Consider the following 18,319-nt stretch of genomic DNA (forward strand, 5'->3'; position numbering starts at 1 on the left):
CTGGCGTCACAAACTCTATTCCTGTCACAACAATCTGTCAATACACTACACATGCCACCTTGTTGCCACCCACAATAGTGCCATTTTTTAAGTCACTGAGCTCTACAGCCTGTTGTAGATTACATGGCTGCCTGTCTGCAATAAATGTGGAGGAAATGCCTGCAGTAGAAGGACTCAGTTAGGAGGACTGTCCCACATACTTTTGGCCATATAATGTATGTTTATTATTAAGTTTTTATTATATTTTCAGAGCACACCATTGACCTCCTCTACAGATTTGCCAATTGCTCAGGCCTTCACCTCATATTTGGACTAAACGCTTTAATGCGGAATAAATATGATCACTGGAACAGCTCCAATGCCAAGTTACTGATTGATTACTGTGATTCCAAGAAGTATAATATGTCCTGGGAATTAGGCAATGGTAAGCCGGAGAAATAAAACAATAATGAACATAGCACAATTCAGAAATTAAGTCAAATTAAGTCTAAATTATGATTTTCCTTATCCAAGCTATAACCTTTTATCTCAGATATGTATTCTGGTTTTAGTAGTTTTCCTTAGTAAGGGCAGGGTCACACGGGGGATGGCAGTCACAGAGGGAATGCAGAACGAGCTCCTGGCTGTGGCCGGGAAGCTGTGTGTGTCTTCTACAGCTCGAAATCTGCCACTACATGCGGGCACACAGCCAGGAGCTCGCTCTGCAGTCCCTCTGCGACTGGTAAAAGCTTAGACTATGTGTGACCTACCTTTCTGCCTCAATCTTGGTTTGGTACATGCAAATGACGTACTTGGTGCATGGGGGGGGGGGGGGGGGGAGGATGGCATCACTCTCAACTTCAGTGCACAGTGATGTGTTATCATCTTCCAATTAACCCCTCATCCCCTGTGCTGAGCCTCCCATGCTATACCGAAGGATTGTGGTCGAATCAGGCGCAGATCAGGTACCGGTAAGTCATCAGTGTCACCCCCACTACAAGCCTGTATAATTGGTTAGTACAGGTGATACTGATAACGGATTCCTTTAACAAAGTAGAAAAATTATCAATATATACGTTAGTCAATTGCTGCTATTAAGTACAGTATATTAAAGCTGACTTTTGCACACACATGCTGGTTAGCTGACTGAAGGGACGCAGCTCTGTATTTTGCATAGTGGGAGCACCTGGTATTGTAGCTCAGTCCCATTCACTTTTTGTAGTGTTGGGGCGCGAATATCGCAAATTCGCGAGCATTGCGAATATAATCGCTATATATTAGAAATTGCGAATATTCGTTTTTCGCATATGTGAATATTCGCATATGCTTATAATCTGCATATGTGAATATTCGCATATTCCTTCTTTTCACTTGTGGGCCAATTAGAATGATGCAAATACATTTGTCAGAGGTTATCAACAACATCCCTAGCAACCAATAGTAAAGTAGCCCACCCCCTCTCTGTTTTCTTCCTCGAATATGTAAATATTCACATATGCGAATATTCGCATATGCGAATATAGGACGAATATTCGTCTATATATTCGCAAAATATCGCAAATTCGAATATGGCCAATGCCGCTCATCACTACAGAGCAGTATCTGGTTAACAGTAAAGTTATTTACATGGAATTCACAGCTGAATACATGATATTCAGCTGACCAGCATATGTGATGATAGCTGGAACCTCACCCACTGAATATTAAAAGCCTATGAATATTCTAGTCTGGGAAAACCTCTTTACTTAGAGAGTGAACTATATTGTCCCCCCCTTTTTATCTATGATCAGAGCCCAACAGCTTTAAGAAGAAGTCTGGAGTGTACGTTAATGGCACCCAACTTGGCAAGGATTTTATTACTTTACATGACCTTCTTAGCAAGTACAGCAGGTACAGAACCTCGGGTCTCTTCGGCCCAGACATTGGCCAGCCTAAGAAATCATCCCAAAAGATGCTGAAAAGGTAAAACTATATTCTTTATAAAATTAGGAAATCCTTCACATAACCTTTGGTTTCTGAGCAATACTTATGGCCGTAAAATGACTGTGTGTGTGCAGCAGCCTTGATGTGAGATTGATGTGTGATTTGTGCGGTGTATGTAAAATGTTCATAATGTAATTATTATTTTCCTTATCTCCACAGCTTTTTAAAAGCAGGAGGTAAATTCATCAATTCTGTTACTTGGCATCAGTAAGTGTTGGCATATGATAATTTTTGTGAAATTGTATAATTTACCATCAACATTATATTTCTATTTTTAAAACCAACAACTTCCTTCTTTCCCTTCTGGTTTTTCACACTTTTTTTCTCTTTCTTTTTCTCCCTTTTTTTTCTTTTGGTCTCTTCTTCACTTTCTTGGTTCTATGAATGTTTTAAGAATTATTAAATATTATAAGTTAATGTAATATTTTTTTTCTTCTCTTTTGTATGTGATAGCTATTATATCGATGGTCGAACTGCATCTGTAAAAGATTTTGTGAACCCTAATGTTTTGGACACTTTATCTTCAGAAATAAAGACCGTGTTAAAGGTAGGTGCTTAAAGGGGTACTCCGGTGGACAGCTATTTTTTCAAATCAACTGGTGCCAGAAAGTTAAACAGATTTGTAAATCACTGTATTTATACGAAGAATAAAGAAGTCGCACTCACCATCCGGTAGCAGTACACTTTGCCGGTGTGAATAAAGGACAAGAATTTATATACTGCTGCCGGATGGTGAGTGCAACTTCTTTATTCTTCGTATAAATACAGTGATATAAGTTATCTTGGATATAAAATATATAAAAAAAAATGTGGGAGCTCAACGTAAAAAGAGAAAACCTATACCGAGGATACTGCGTTGCACATACCCATGTTATCTTGGATATAGTCAGCACCTCCACATAGCAGTACATGTCAGCATCGAAGGTCACAGCAGCACTTGTTACACCGTGCATCCTCTGGGCTATTTGGCAACGGTAGTGCCTGGTGCTACACCTGCTCTTGCAAATCTTAGATTTGTAAATTACTTGTATTACTTGTATTAAAAATTTTAATCCTTTCAGTACTCATCAGCTGCTGTATGCTCCACAGGAAGTTACTGGTCACTGTCTGACCACAGTGCTCTCTGCTGACACCTCTGTCCATGTCAGGAACTGTCCTGAGCAGGAGAGGTTTGCTATAGGGATTTGCTCCTGCTCTGGACAGTTCCTGACATGGACAGAGGTGTCAGCAGAGAGCACTGTGGTCAGACAGAAAATAAATTCAGAAAGAAAATAACTTCCTCTGGAGCATACAGCAGCTGATAAGTACTGGAAGGATTAAGATTTTTAAATAGAAGTAATTTACAAATCTGTTTAACTTTCTGGAGCCAGTTGATTTAAAAAAAAAAAATTAATCCACCAGAGTACCCCTTTAAGTATGTCTCTGAGACTGTGATATTGTTAACTCTTTAACGAGGCAGGACGTATATTTACGTCCTGCGCCAGCTCCCGCGATATAACGCAGGGTCACGCGGTGACCCCGCGTCATATCGGGTCTGTCTCGGCGGATATCAACGGCCGGGACCCACGGCTAATACCTAACATCACCGATTTGCGGTGATGCCCGGTATTAACCCTTCAGACGCCACAATCAAAGTTGACTCAGTCCCTACCTAGCTCCTGCGTGTCAAATCGCCGAAAGACTGCTCCGTGCCTGAGATCCAGGCAGGAGCAGTCGAGCTGGGATAGCACTGATCCCATGTTAATGCATGGCCATGAACAGTGTAAGAGATCAGTGTGTGCAATGTTATAGTACCCTATAGGGGTTATAACATTGCAAAAAAAAAGTTACAAAAAAGTGTTGTTAAATGTGACTTAACCCCTTCCCTAATAAGTCAGAATCCCCCCCACCTTTTCCCATAAAAAAAAACTATGCAAATAAAAATATAAACATATGTGGCATTGCCATGTGCGTAAATGTCCAAACTATAAAAATATATCGTTAATTAAACTGCATGGTTAATGGCGTACACGTAAAAAAAATTCCAAAGTCCAAAATAGCGTATTTTTGGTCACTTTTTATACCATTAAAAAAATGTATAAATAGCGATCAAAAAGCCCAATCAAAACAAAAATGGTACCGATAAAAACGTTAGATCACGGCGCAAAAAATGAGCCCTCATACCGCCCCATATGCGGAAAAATAAAAACGTTTTTTATAGCGGTCAGAATAGGACATTTTAAACGTATACATTTTCCTGCATGCAGTTATGATTTTTTCCAGAAGTACAACAGAATCAAACCTATATAAGTAGGGTATAATTTTACCCATATGGACCTACAGAATAAAGATAAGGTGTCATTTTTACCGAAAAATTTACTGCGTAGGAACGGAAGCCCCCAAAAGTTACAAAATGGCGTTTTTTCTTAAATTTTGTCGCACAATGATTTTTTTTTTGTCAGGTTTCGCCATGGATTTTTGGGTAAAATGACTAATGTCACTGCAAATTAGAATTGGTGGTACAATTTTTAGGTGGAACATTGAAAGAGTTATGATTTTTAAAAGGGAAGGAGGTAAAAACAAAAATGCAACAGGGGTTAAGGAAGCTGCTTCCACCATGCCAAATTAGATTACGGTAAATTGCTTTAAATGAGTAATAGGGCAGCAATATTAGCAGCAGGGAGCTAAAATGGACTTGACAAGGTCCATGCCTCATTAAAGGGGTACTCCGCCCCTAAACATCTTATCCCCTATCCAAAGGATAGGGGGATAAGATGTCTAATCGTGAGGGACCGGCTTCTGGGACCCCTGCAATCGCTGTGCAGCACTATAAAGTGCACCGTGTAACCCCCCCCCCCCCCCAAAAAAAAATATATATATATTTATATATATATATAATATAATAATAATTGTGGCTTTCTTTTTAATTTTCTGGCACAGATAATTTTTTTTTGTGGTTCAGCCATACATTATATGGTGAGACGGTAAAGGTGTCCTTACATTCATTACAAAGTACAAATGTTTGCACAAAACAAAAGGCCCTCATATAGGTCTGTAGTTGTAGGAAAAATTTAAGGGGTATTCCAGTAAAAAAATACTTTTTTTTTTTTCCATATCAACTGATTCCAGAAAGTTAAACAGATTTGTAAATGACTTCTATAAAAAAAAATCTTAATCCTTCCAGTACTGAAGTTGAGTTGTTTTCTGTCTGACCACAGTGCTCTCTGCTGACACCTCTGTCTGTCTCAGGAACTGTCTAGAGTAGGAGCAAATCCCCATAGCAAACCTCTCCTGCTCTGGACAGTTCCTGATACAGACAGAGGTGTCAGCAGAGAGCACTATTGTCAGACAGAAAACAACTCAACTTCAGCAGTTAAGTACTGGAAGGATTAAAAAAAATTATAGACGTCATTTACAAATCTGTTTAACTTTCTGGAGCCAGTTGATATGAAAATGTTTTTTTTTTTTACTGGAATGCCCCCTTAAGTTATGGTTCTAAAACAAAAATACACAAATAAAAATTGCAACACCAAACATTAGAGACCAAAGTAACAAATTATGACAAATGTTTTAATCTTTATTGAAATAGATAACATAAAAACAAGTAAAATACATATAAGGGGAGGTAGAACGGTAGCACAGGAAGAAGATTGCGAGGTGGGAGGACCTAACAAGATTTCAAATACAGTACACAAAAATGCATAACAGATAGTGCAGGATGCTATTATTCTCTAGATTGTCGTGCCCTATGCATTATTATTAACATACCAATAATCATGTTAATGCTAGAATTGCATCCTGCATCTGTTACGCATTTTTGTGTGCTGTATTTGAAATCTTGCTAGCTCCTCCCACCTCGCAATCTTCTTCCTGTGCTACCGTTCTACCTCTCCTTATATGTATTTTACTTGTTTTTATGTTATCCATTTCAATAAAGATTAAAACATTTGTCATAATTTGCTACTTTGGTCTCTAATGTTTGGTGTTGTTGTGTTGAAGAACCACTGTATAGTCTCTCTCAGATAGCTGTCTTAGTTTGGTGACCACAAATAAATGGGGTTAAAACAGTTCATAGTAAATGCACATGTGGTGTGCCACAGGGTGTGATGTGTAAGGGGGCAGATGTTATGGCCCCAGGGGTATATGGTATTAACCCATTCTTGTCGTGATGCCAGGGCATGATTTGGCCTTATAACCACCCAAAGGTAGTACCGCTAATCCTAGGTTAGGCAGGCGCAAAAAAAGAGTCCAAGGCCAGTTTAAAGGGGTACTCCGGTGAAAACCTTTTTTCTTTTAAATCAACTGGTGGCAGAAAGTTTAACATATTTGTTAATTACTTCTATTAAAAAAAATCTTAATCCTTCCAGTACTTATTAGCTGCTGAATGCGACAGAGGAAATTCCTTTCATTTTGGAACACTGATGACACCACGAACACAGTGCTCTCTGCTGACATCTCTGTCCATTTTAGCAACCATGCATAGCAGATGTATGCTAAGGGCAGCATGGTGGCTCAGTGGCTAGCACTGCTGTCTTGCAGTGCTGGGGACTTGGGTTCAAAACCCACTAAGGACAAAAATAAATAAAGCATTATTATTATTATTATAATGTCAGCAGAGAGAATTGTGCTCGTGATGTCATCAGAGAGCATTCCAAAAAGAAAATAATTTCCTCTGTAGTATTCAGCAGCTAATAAGTACAGGAAGGATTAAGATTTTTTAATAGAAGTAATTTACAAATATGTTTAATTTTCTGCCACCAGTTGATTTAAAAGAAAAAAGATTTTCACCGGAGTACCCCTTTAACCCCTTAAGGACTCAGCCCATTTTGGCCTTAAGGACTCAGACAATTAAATTTTTACGTTTTCATTTTTTCCTCCTCGCCTTCTAAAAATCATAACTCTTTTATATTTTCATCCACAGACTAGTATGAGGGCTTGTTTTTTGCGCAACCAGTTGTCCTTTGTAATGACATCACTCATTATATCATAAAATGTATGGCGCAACCAAAAAACACTATTTTTGTGGGGAAATTAAAACGAAAAACGCAATTTTGCTAATTTTGGAAGGTTTTGTTTTCACGCCGTACAATTTCTGGTAAAAATGACATGTGTTCTTTATTCTGAGGGTCAATACGATTAAAATGATACCCATTATTATATACTTTTATATTATTGTTGCGCTTAAAAAAAATCACAAACTTTTTAACCAAATTAGTACGTTTATAATCCCTTTATTTTGATGACCTATAACTTTTTTATTTTTCAGTATAAGCGGCGGTATGGGGGCTCATTTTATGCGCCATGATCTGTACTTTTTTTTGATACCACATTTGTATATAAAAAACTTTTAATACATTTTTTATAATTTTTTTTTTTAATAAAATGTATTAAAAAAGTAGGAATTTTGGACTTTTTAAAAATTTTTTCGTTCACGCCGTTCACCGTACGGGATCATTAACATTTTATTTTAATAGTTCGGACATTTACGCACGCGGCGATACCAAATATGTCTATAAAAAATGTTTTTTACGCTTTTTGGGGGTAAAATAGGAAAAAACGGACGTTTTACTTTTTTATTGGGGGAGGGGATTTTTCACTTTTTTTTTACTTTTACTTTTACATTTTTTTACATTTTTTTTTTACACTTGAATAGTCCCCATAGGGGACTATTCATAGCAATACCATGATTGCTAATACTGATCTGTTCTATGTATAGGACATAGAACAGATCAGTATTATCGGTCATCTCCTGCTCTGGTCTGCTCGATCACAGACCAGAGCAGGAGACGCCGGGAGCCGCACGGAGGAAGGTGAGGGGACCTCCGTGCGGCGTTATGAATGATCGGATCCCCGCAGCAGCGCTGCGGGCGATCCGATCGTTCATTTTAATCGCGAACTCCCGCAGATGCCGGGATCTGTATTGATCCCGGCACCTGAGGGGTTAATGGCGGACGCCCGCGAGATCGCGGGCGTCGGCCATTGCCGGCGGGTCCCTGGCTGCGATGAGCAGCCGGGATCAGCCGCGCATGACACGGGCATCGCTCCGATGCCCGCGGTTATGCTTAGGACGTAAATGTACGTCCTGGTGCGTTAAGTACCACCTCACCAGGACGTACATTTACGTCCTGCGTCCTTAAGGGGTTAAGGGTACTTTGGAGGTCACTTTGGAGGTCACCTGGTCACTGGGGTACTCTGGGTAACAATACAATCATGTGGTACAAAGACTTAAGTATATTACACTTATAATACATAACTACATATATACTGTAAATACTATAGGGTTTGCTGCAGGAGAGCCCCAAGGACATGCAGGGACTCTGCCTGACAGGGCAGAAATACAGCACGACAACATCCCGAACTGGGACATTACACTTATAAATCTTTGGTGTAACACAAGGTCTGGGAGCCGATCGTATTAGTGTTGCGCTGTCTATACTGGCATAACTACTGTGGCCAATGACCGATTATCATGATCACATGTGAAGCATAGTGTCATTTGCTCTAGGCTTATAAACGTGAACTGTCTATATGGGAATGGCGTGGATTTTAAAGCAGACATATGTGATATTTAGACAGACATGTAAAGGTTTTGGGAATAAGTATGTGAATAAGTATTGAGACTGAACCAAATTCTTATATTTTGATTTATGTTTTTTTCTTGTTTTCAGATTGTAAATGAAACGGTTCCTGGAAAGTCAGTCTGGTTGGGTGAAACCAGCTCAGCATATGGTGGAGGATCCCCAGGATTATCAAATACATTTATTGATGGTTTCATGTGAGTTGATCAGCATCCGCTACTGTAGCTACCAAAACTACTTTATGCATCTAAATGCATTCAAATTAACCAGTAGGTTAGTTTGAAAACACTGTAGAAATTCTACTCGTTTCTTCCTTTATACAGTGACCCCCCCGACCTACGATGGCCCCGACATACGATCGTTTCAACATATGATGGCCTCTCAGAAGCCATCGCGTGTTGAAGGCAGCATCAACATACGATGCTTTTGTATGTCGGGGCCATCGCATAAACGGCTATCCAGCAGCGCAGACTGCTTCAGCTGCCACCTGATAGCCGTTTACGGTGCCCCGCGTGGTCCGCTGACGATCACTTACCTGTCCTTGGGGCTCCGGCGCGTCCTCTTCGGGATCCCCTGCATTGTCGGCGCTCTCCGTCGTCGTCATCACGTCGCTGTGCACGCCGTCCCGCCACCCAATAGAAGCGGCGTGTGTAGCCACGTGATGGCGGCGACGTGAGAGCGAGGATGCCGGGGAAGCAGAGGCCTTGCCGGAGCGTCGGGGACACCCCGGGGAAGCGGCGACAGCGGTGGAAGGCGACATCCAGGGCAGCGGTGAGGAGCGGTGTTGGAGTATAACCTCCAATACCAGTGGTCTTCAACCTGCGGACCTCCAGATGTTGCAAAACTACAACTCCCAGCATGCCCGGACAGCCGTTGGCTGTCCGGGCATGCTGGGTGTTGTAGTTTTGCAACATCTGGAGGTCCGCAGGTTGTAGACCACTGTCCTATATTTTACATTGCACGGATCCCTCAACATACGATGGTTTCAACAAACGATGGTTCATTTGGAACGGATTACCATCGTATGTTGAGGGAGCACTGTATATGATTCTTCTTTTGACCATTTTCCAAAAATGACAATTGTGATTAGGGCACACTTATAGTGGGGTTTCAACAAGTGGTCCTGGAGAAATCTTTGTGTCTTTTTGTGCCATTTCAAGTGCTTTGGAAATACTCCAGTGCTTTCTTAACCTCTTAAGGACTTTAGGGCGCACCTGTACCCTGCATCACACCGGGTCGGTCCCGGCTGCTAACGATAGCCGGGACCCTGGGCTAACAGCGTGTGGCACCGATCGTTGTGCCGCGCGCTGTTAACCCTTCAGATGCCGCGTCTGAAAACGAAAGTAAACGCTTCCCGGCAGCTCAGTCGGGCTGATCGGGACATCACGATAAAATCGCTATGTTACGATCAGCTGGGACGCAGGCAGAGGTCTCCTTACCTGATTCCGCGGCGTCCGATTGTCGATTGATTGCTCCAAGCCTGAGCTACAGGCTTGAGCAATCGAGCCCCTATCTCACTGATCCCTGCTAAGCTATGGCTTTGCAGGGATCAGCATAGGAGATCAGTGTGTGCAGTGTTATAGGTCCCTATGGGAGCTATAGCAGTGCAAAAAAAAAGTGAAAAAAAAAGTTAACAAAGGTCATTTAACCCCTTCTCTAATAAAAGTTTGAATCACCCCCCTTTTCCCATAAAAAAAAAACTGTGTAGATAAAAATAAAAATTAACATATGTGGTATCACCGCATGCATAAATGTCCGAACTATAAAATGATATTATTAATTAAACCGCATGGTCAATGGCGTACGCGCAAAAATATTCCAAAGTCCAAAATAGCGTATTTTTGATCACTTTTTATATCATAAAAAAATGAATAAAAAGCGATCAAAAAGTTCGATCAACACAAAAATGGTACTGATAAAAACTTCAAAACACGGCGCAAAAAATGAGCCCTCATACCGGCCCATACGCAGAAAAATAAATAAGTTACAGGGGTGAGAAGATGACAATTTTAAACGTACATGTCACGGATCGGCAGGCTGGAGGTGGATCCTCTGTGTCAGAGAGGGTTTGGCGAGGACCGTGTCGGTGGACCGGTTCTAAGTAGCTACTGGTTTTCACCAGAGCCCGCCGCAAAGCGGGATGGTCTTGCAGCGGCGGTAGCAACCAGGTCGTATCCACCGGCAACGGCTCAACCTCTCTGACTGCTGAGATAGGCATGGTACAAGGGATAAGGCAAGAGCAAGGTCGGACGTAGCAGAAGGTCAGGGCAGGGAGCAAGGGTCGTAGTCAGGGGCAACGGCAGGAGGTCTGGAACACGGGCTAGGAACAAACAAGGGAACGCTTTCACTAGGCACAAGGGCAACAAGATCCGGCAAGGGAGTGCAGGGGAAGTGAGGTATAAGTAGGGAGTGCACAGGTGGAAACTAATCAAGGTAATTGGGAAGATTGGGCCAGGCACCATCATTGGTGCACTGGCCCTTTAAATCTAGAGAGCTGGCGCGCGCGCGCCCTAGAGAGCGGAGCCGCGCGCGCCAGAGCATGACAGCCGGGGACCGGGACGGGTAAGTGACTTGGGACGCGATTCGCAAGCGGGCGCATCCCGCTGTGCGAATCGCATCCCCGACGGCCATGACAGTGGAGCGCTCCCGGTCAGCGGGACCGACCGGGGCGCTGCAGGGAGAGAGCCGCCGTGAGCGCTCCGGGGAGGAGCGGGGACCCGGAGCGCTCGGCGTAACAGTACCCCCCCCCCTTGGGTCTCCCCCTCTTCTTGGAGCCTGAGAACCTGAGGATAAGACTTTTGTCCAGGATGATGTCCTCAGGTTCCCAAGATCTCTCCTCTGAGCACTCAACTCCAAAGGGTCCAAGATAATGTGGTCCGCGATTAAAACTGGGGACACGGAAGCGGATATACTTGGTGGAGAGCCACACAAAAACAGGAGGGGTTCTTCGTTTTCCTCCGGCAAGCTTCTTCACCCGGGATGAGGCTAGTATGAGGGATTTAAGAGTCTTTTCCCAGATGGTGGCGAAGCCCCGGAAAACCTCATCAACAGCGGGCACACAAGAAGGCGTGGGGGTGGGGAGGGAGGGAAGAGGGTCAAGCCCGGCACGGGGCAGAGTGTCAACAGGACGGGAGCCATGAGGAGGAGACACAGCATAGTCCAGACAGGCCTTGGGGAGGCCAGGTAAAGGGGGAGACACAGAGGCTTGACTGACGGGACTGGGAGCAGACGTGAGGCACTTCCTGTGGCAAGAAGCACCCCAGCTCCCGATCTCCCCGGTGGTCCAGACAAGGGCAGAAGATGGGGGTTGGAGCCATGGCAGACCGAGGAGGACTTCAGAGGAGCATTTGGGCAAAACAAAAAGTTCCATGCTGAAGAGCAGGGGTTCTGTGCGGTAACGCACAGTGCAGTGTAGAAGTAAATCTTCTTTCGTCCTGCGGCGAGTCCTCTCTTCAGGGGTCAGGCGGGACCGATCCAGTTGCATAGCCTCCTCGGCGGGAGGCACAGGGGTGGATTGCAAAGGATACTGTAAGAGAGGTGCTCCGGGCGGTGTGGCACATGGCAGGGCCTTCCCAGGCAGGAGACCACGGCAGAGTCTAGAGTCCTCATCAAATTTGTCCGGCAGGGACAAGCAGGGGTTAGGAGCGGCCGGTTGCTGCGGAGGAGTTGCAGGAGCCGGCGGAGGAGATGGTTGTTGCAGCTGCTGTGTCTGTGACTGAAGTTGCTGTATCTGCGGCAGCAGCTGCTGTATCTGTGGCTGAAGTTGCAGTGTCACGGTGGTCAAGTATGCCAGCTGGTGATTTCGTTGGGTGATCTTTAGGGCTTGCTGGGCGATCACCGTGGAAATGTCGGCAAGACTTGACAGTGGCACCTCAGCGGAATCCATGGCCGGATCTACTGTCACGGATCGGCAGGCTGGAGGTGGATCCTCTGTGTCAGAGAGGGTTTGGCGAGGACCGTGTCGGTGGACCGGTTCTAAGTAGCTACTGGTTTTCACCAGAGCCCGCCGCAAAGCGGGATGGTCTTGCAGCGGCGGTAGCAACCAGGTCGTATCCACCGGCAACGGCTCAACCTCTCTGACTGCTGAGATAGGCATGGTACAAGGGATAAGGCAAGAGCAAGGTCAGACGTAGCAGAAGGTCAGGGCAGGCAGCAAGGGTCGTAGTCAGGGGCAACGGCAGGAGGTCTGGAACACGGGCTAGGAACAAACAAGGGAACGCTTTCACTAGGCACAAGGGCAACAAGATCCGGCAAGGGAGTGCAGAGGAAGTGAGGTATAAGTAGGGAGTGCACAGGTGGAAACTAATCAAGGTAATTGGGAAGATTGGGCCAGGCACCATCATTGGTGCACTGGCCCTTTAAATCTAGAGAGCTGGCGCGCGCGCGCCCTAGAGAGCGGAGCCGCGCGCGCCAGAGCATGACAGCCGGGGACCGGGACGGGTAAGTGACTTGGGACGCGATTCGCAAGCGGGCGCGTCCCGCTGTGCGAATCGCATCCCCGACGACCATGACAGTGCAGCGCTCCCGGTCAGCGGGACCGACCGGGGCGCTGCAGGGAGAGAGACGCCGTGAGCGCTCCGGGGAGGAGCGGGGACCCGGAGCGCTCGGCGTAACAGTACACATTTTCCTGCATGTAGTTATGATTTTTTTCAGAAGTACGACAAAATCAAACCTATATAAGTAGGGTATCATTTTAATCGTATGGACCTACAGAATAAAGATAAGGTGTTATTTTGACCAAAAAATTCACTGCGTAGAAACGGAAGCCCCCAAAAGTTACAAAATGAATTTTTCTTCAAATTTCTCGCACAATTATTATTTTTTTCGTTTCGCCGTGGATTTTTTGATAAAATTACTAATGTCACTGCAAAGTAGAATTGGTGGCGCAAAAAATAAGCCATCATATGGATTATTAGGTGCAAAATTTAAAGCGTTGATTTTTAGAAGGTGATGAGGAAAAAATGAAAACGGAAAAACGCTGAGTCCTTAAGGGGTTAAAAAAATATGGTGGTGAGAATTGCGGGGGAGGGAGTTGTGCGGTATAGAAAAAAAGTCATACTTACCCTGGTCGCCCGCTGTTCTCGTTCTACTCCATCCTTCATGCTTCTGAGACTAGTGTTCGGAGCAGGACCTGCTCCAATCTCCCGGCCTGAACTGTAAAGGAATACCATAAAAGAAAGAGGAAACTAAACAATCGGCTTTAGTTTTATGCCCCAGACCATAGAAGGTGGAGGGGCAGAAGCAGTAGTCTGTGTGGAAAATAGTTTTTGAGGGGGCATAAAAATCTATTTGTTAAAGGGGAATTAGAAGACATCAGTGAGAGAGGGGAGAGCAGTCATCTGTGAGAGAGGGGAGAGCAGTCATCTGTGAGAGAGGGGAGAGCAGTCACCTGTGAGAGAGGGGAGAGCAGTCACCTGTGAGAGGGGAGAGCAGTCATCTGTGAGAGAAGGGAGAGCAGTCATCTGTGAGAGAGGGGAGAGCAGCCATCTGTGAGAGAGGGGAGAGCAGCCATCTGTGAGAGAGGGGAGAGCAGTCATCTGTGAGCGAGGGGAGAGCAGCCATCTGTGAGCGAGGGGAGAGCAGCCATCTGTGAGAGAGGGGAGAGCAGTCATCTGTGAGAGAGGGGAGAGCAGTCATCTGTGAGAGAGGGGAGAGCCAGGTGCAGTTGTTTAGCAGTTTCTCAATCTTCTATTATGGTGTACAGTGTTCAGACTATATTATTGCCTCAGTTGGTGGTGAAGCGGACCAGAAATGCTCTTTGTTCCAGACATTCTCAAACTGAACATCAATCTGTGCCAGTCCTATCATGGGTATTATTGGACTGTTTTCAGGCATCAGAAGGACCCAAGAGGTCATGCTGATATCTGAGCTATTGAGCTATTCTGGTAAGTTGGGGCACATTTAAAGGGTTTATCCAGGAATAGAAAAACACAGCTACTTTCTTTCAAAAACTGCTCCCTGTCTGTCTCCAGGTTGGGTGTATTTTTACAACTTGGCTCCATTGACTTCAATGGAATTGAGCTGCAGAACCACACCCAATCTGGAGACAGACAGGGAGCGTTAAAAAGAAAGCAGTTCTGTTTTTCTATTCCTGGATAAACCCTTTAACTTTCTATTTTAAGTAAATTTAATAAGAGTTTTTTTGTGAATTATTTACAACTCTAATTCTATTGTTGTTCTTTGATACTTCACACAGGTGGCTAGACAAGCTGGGACTGTCTGCTAAACTGGGAATTGATGTGGTTATGCGGCAGGCCTTGTTTGGTGCTGGGTCATACAATTTGGTGGATTCAAATTTTGAACCTTTACCTGTAAGTACTTACAAAGTAGGAATATGGTTTATAATAACTTGTATTAGTGCAATGCTTGTCATACAGTATTATGTAGCACCTCAGCCCTGTTGTGTGCTACATTTATACCTTCCTTTACCATTTGAGGTATCATAAAATACTTTTTAATGGTATACTGCTAGACTCATCTTTGCAAAGGGCACTGGCTCAACAGAGCTACAAAGTGTACATGATGTTTTTATTATTGCAAACAGAATACTTACAATTTCATAAAATTTTTATTTAGGATTACTGGTTGTCACTGGTGTACAAGAAGCTTGTTGGATCTATTGTACTGAATGCCAGTGTAAGAAGTTACAAAAAATTTAATATGACAAATATTAGGCTTTATCTTCACTGTACAAATATTAACAAGTAAGTATATTTCTGTGCTTTACATATTATTGAAATAGCATTATCCATTTATTATCTACTATTATACACTTGATGACATAAAAAATAATGCACTTAGATGGAAATATCTGATTGATGCAGAACTCTGCATGTCTCAGGCAGCTATATAAATAATTATAGGTGAGGTCTGATTAAATGCTGGTCTTGCCCCAAGAGTGCATAAAAGTGCTTCCTCTGCTGCCCTAGAAAGGATCTTAGAGGCCACTTTTGGGTAGCATACCTCTTGGTAAGAGATCGTTAACTGCTAGACATTCCTGTACTACGCACTAGTATACATTTTTACACACTTTGATAGGGATGCACACCATTGGACCGAGATGAGCAGGATGGTCATTTTTGACATATTGACCATCATCTAGGTCGTTATGACCAAGCTTTTAGGTGTTGGGTGCAGTGGTTACGTGAGGGCATGCACACATGGCGTCAAATGACACCGGTAGAGAGGATTGTTTGATTTGCAGACAAGCATGAGCAACTCTCACACTTTCCTTATACACCATTCAAACACTGGTGGCCCCTTCATGACATGCCCCTATCTTTGCCCAGACCATTTCCAGGCACTTAGCAAAAGGAAATTTGGAGTCATGGCACCCATTATATGTCCTGTCTTTGATGACATTTTCCTTCATTTGCAGTAATGTTGTAATTTAGAAACTTGGAATGTTACAAACTGGTATCATCTCTAACAACAAATCCAGGTTCTCATGTGGTTCCAACATTAGTTAAAGGACATCTATAGTGCAAAATAACTTATCCCCAATCCAAAGGATAGGGGATAAGTTATAGATCGCGGGTGGTCCGAGCGCTGGGGCCCCCCCGCGATCTCCGGTATGGGGCTGTGGCAATATACAGGAAAGGGGTGGTTCCATCCCCGCATGACGCGGCGGCTGACACGCCCCCTCCATGTACCCCATAGAGATACATGGAGGGGGAATGTCTGCCGCGGCTTTCTGCTGGGGACGAAACTTCACTTCCTGCAGACTGCCGAGGCCCCGTCCAGGAGATCCCGGGGGGCACCAGCGCTCGGACCCCCCGCGATCTATAACTTATCCCCTATCCTTTAAATAGGGGATAAGTTATTTTGCGCTGGAGTACTCCTTTAATAGTAATACAAGGGTCACTAAGGGTGACTGACAGTAGAAACCTAACAGCTCAACAATATGGACATCTTGTAGCCGGATGTGTTGCCCCTCATGGCAGGACTTCCAACTGCATTTTTCAGAAGAATAATTGAAGAAGATTGCAAAACTTCTTTGGCCTTAAATGGACTACTCCGACCCTAAGACATCTTATCCCTTATCCTTTGGATAGGGGATAAGATGTCTGATAGCGGGAGTCCCGCCGTCACGCCCCCTCCCATAGACTTGCATTGGGGGCGGAACTCCGGCCCCGTAGTCATGACCCGGCAGACCTTGGATAGGGGATAAGATGTCTAAGGGTGGAGCGCCCCTTTAATGTTTGCTAAATTTATCGCCAATCAAGCATTTATGGGACAGCCTGGGACAATAGCTTGGCAACCCATAAGTGTACAGGTGTCACGATACTGGTGGATACTGCTGGAGACCAATGGCAGAGACTAGGCCAAAATGCAGGAGACTTGCACAGGAGTAGCAGAAAGATAAGCAGAGATCCAGGCTTTTTTATAACAACATTTTTATACATTTTTAAACAGGGATCAATTTATGTGCGCAGGTAGGGCACTAAAAATGTAGCCGACAATAATAAAAATGGAATGTGTGTGTATGTTCCACTTTTTTTTAAACATTTTTTTAGGTAGTACTACTACTCCCAGCATGTAACACACTGTTCCATGATAGGAGTAGTAGTTACCAGTACTAATTGAAAGATCGCTGGCGTCCGTTGCGATCCTGTATAATGTATAGATGTGACCGGCTGCTCTTCTATGGTCCCCTGCACTGCCGTATATATACACATATTCATATTTCCCGCAGAGCTGTGATTAGCCAGATGGTTCCAGCCAATCACAATTCTGTGGGAAATAGGAATATGTGTATAAATATCAGTGCAGGGGACCATAGAAGAGCGGCCGGCCACATCTATACATTATACTGGAGGATCGCAACGGGTGTCAGGAGGAGTGACACTCGCTGCGATCTGTCTATTAATGCAGGTACTACAGCTCCCAGCATGGAGCAGAGTGTACTCCATGTTGGAAGTATTAGTACCTGCAGTAAGGGACAGATCCCAGCGGATGTCACTTCTCCTGACACCCGCTGCGATCAAAGTGACTGTCGGGATCAGCTGTTCTCCGGGCTACAGAGCCGGGAGATCAGAGCAGTATATATACATGGTATACATACTGCCCAGCAAGAACTTACAGTGAGCCTGCAATGTGTATACAGTATACACATTGCTGGCTCACTTAACCCCTTGCTGAGCTGTGTGCTGTGCACCAGCCCAGCAAGGAAAGAGTTAACTTACACTGCTGGACAGTGTAGGTTAACCCTTTGGGCGGTATACACTATATACAGCTATCTATAGATAGCTGTATATAGTGTATACAGAAGATGGAGAAGTCCCCTTACCTCCGTCCAGTCCCCGCGGGTCTGTGTAGCTCCGCCCCCTAGTGATGATGTAATTAGGGGGCGGAGCTACAGACGCGATTCAGGCTGGCAAGGGTATAAGGCTCTGTTAACATTGTCCTTATTGGATAATGGGAACAGACCCTTCTGCCAGTGTCTACCGAGACAGGAAGACTCCAGCTGTCGCTAAACTACAACTCCCAGCATGCCTAGACAGCCAAAGGCTGTCTGGGCATGCTGGGAGTTGTAGTTTTGCACCAATTGGAGGCTCCCTGTTTAGGTAGACATTGCATTATGGGCGCTCTCACCTGCAGAGAGCACAAAAAATGTCCAAACCTATTTTTTTTTTTTTCTTTCTTCTCGTTTCAGTACGTGTATGCAGAGGATTACGACGGATTCGATGGATTACCACGGATGAACAGGATTTTTTATATTTTAATAAAATGGTTAACGAGGGCTGTGGGGAGTGTTTTTTTTTAATAAAATAATTTTTCCAATGTGTTGTGTTTTCTTT

General features: G+C 44.2%; 1 protein-coding gene across 4 annotated transcripts in view; it reads left to right on the forward strand.

Annotated features, from left to right (window-relative positions):
• The window catches only part of HPSE (heparanase), a 147,161-nt gene that overhangs the window by 119,357 nt on the left and 9,485 nt on the right, over nt 1–18,319 (forward strand). For all 4 annotated transcript variants that reach the window (XM_056568783.1, XM_056568784.1, XM_056568785.1 and 1 more), the window contains 7 exons: nt 251–424; nt 1,770–1,941; nt 2,122–2,169; nt 2,416–2,509; nt 8,610–8,716; nt 14,716–14,830; nt 15,096–15,223. In XM_056568783.1, coding sequence (XP_056424758.1) covers nt 251–424; nt 1,770–1,941; nt 2,122–2,169; nt 2,416–2,509; nt 8,610–8,716; nt 14,716–14,830; nt 15,096–15,223 — 838 coding nt within the window. The remainder of the gene's footprint in view (nt 1–250; nt 425–1,769; nt 1,942–2,121; nt 2,170–2,415; nt 2,510–8,609; nt 8,717–14,715; nt 14,831–15,095; nt 15,224–18,319) is intronic.

This window comes from Hyla sarda, chromosome 1, assembly GCF_029499605.1.
Source record: "Hyla sarda isolate aHylSar1 chromosome 1, aHylSar1.hap1, whole genome shotgun sequence".
Taxonomy (NCBI): domain Eukaryota; kingdom Metazoa; phylum Chordata; class Amphibia; order Anura; family Hylidae; genus Hyla; species Hyla sarda.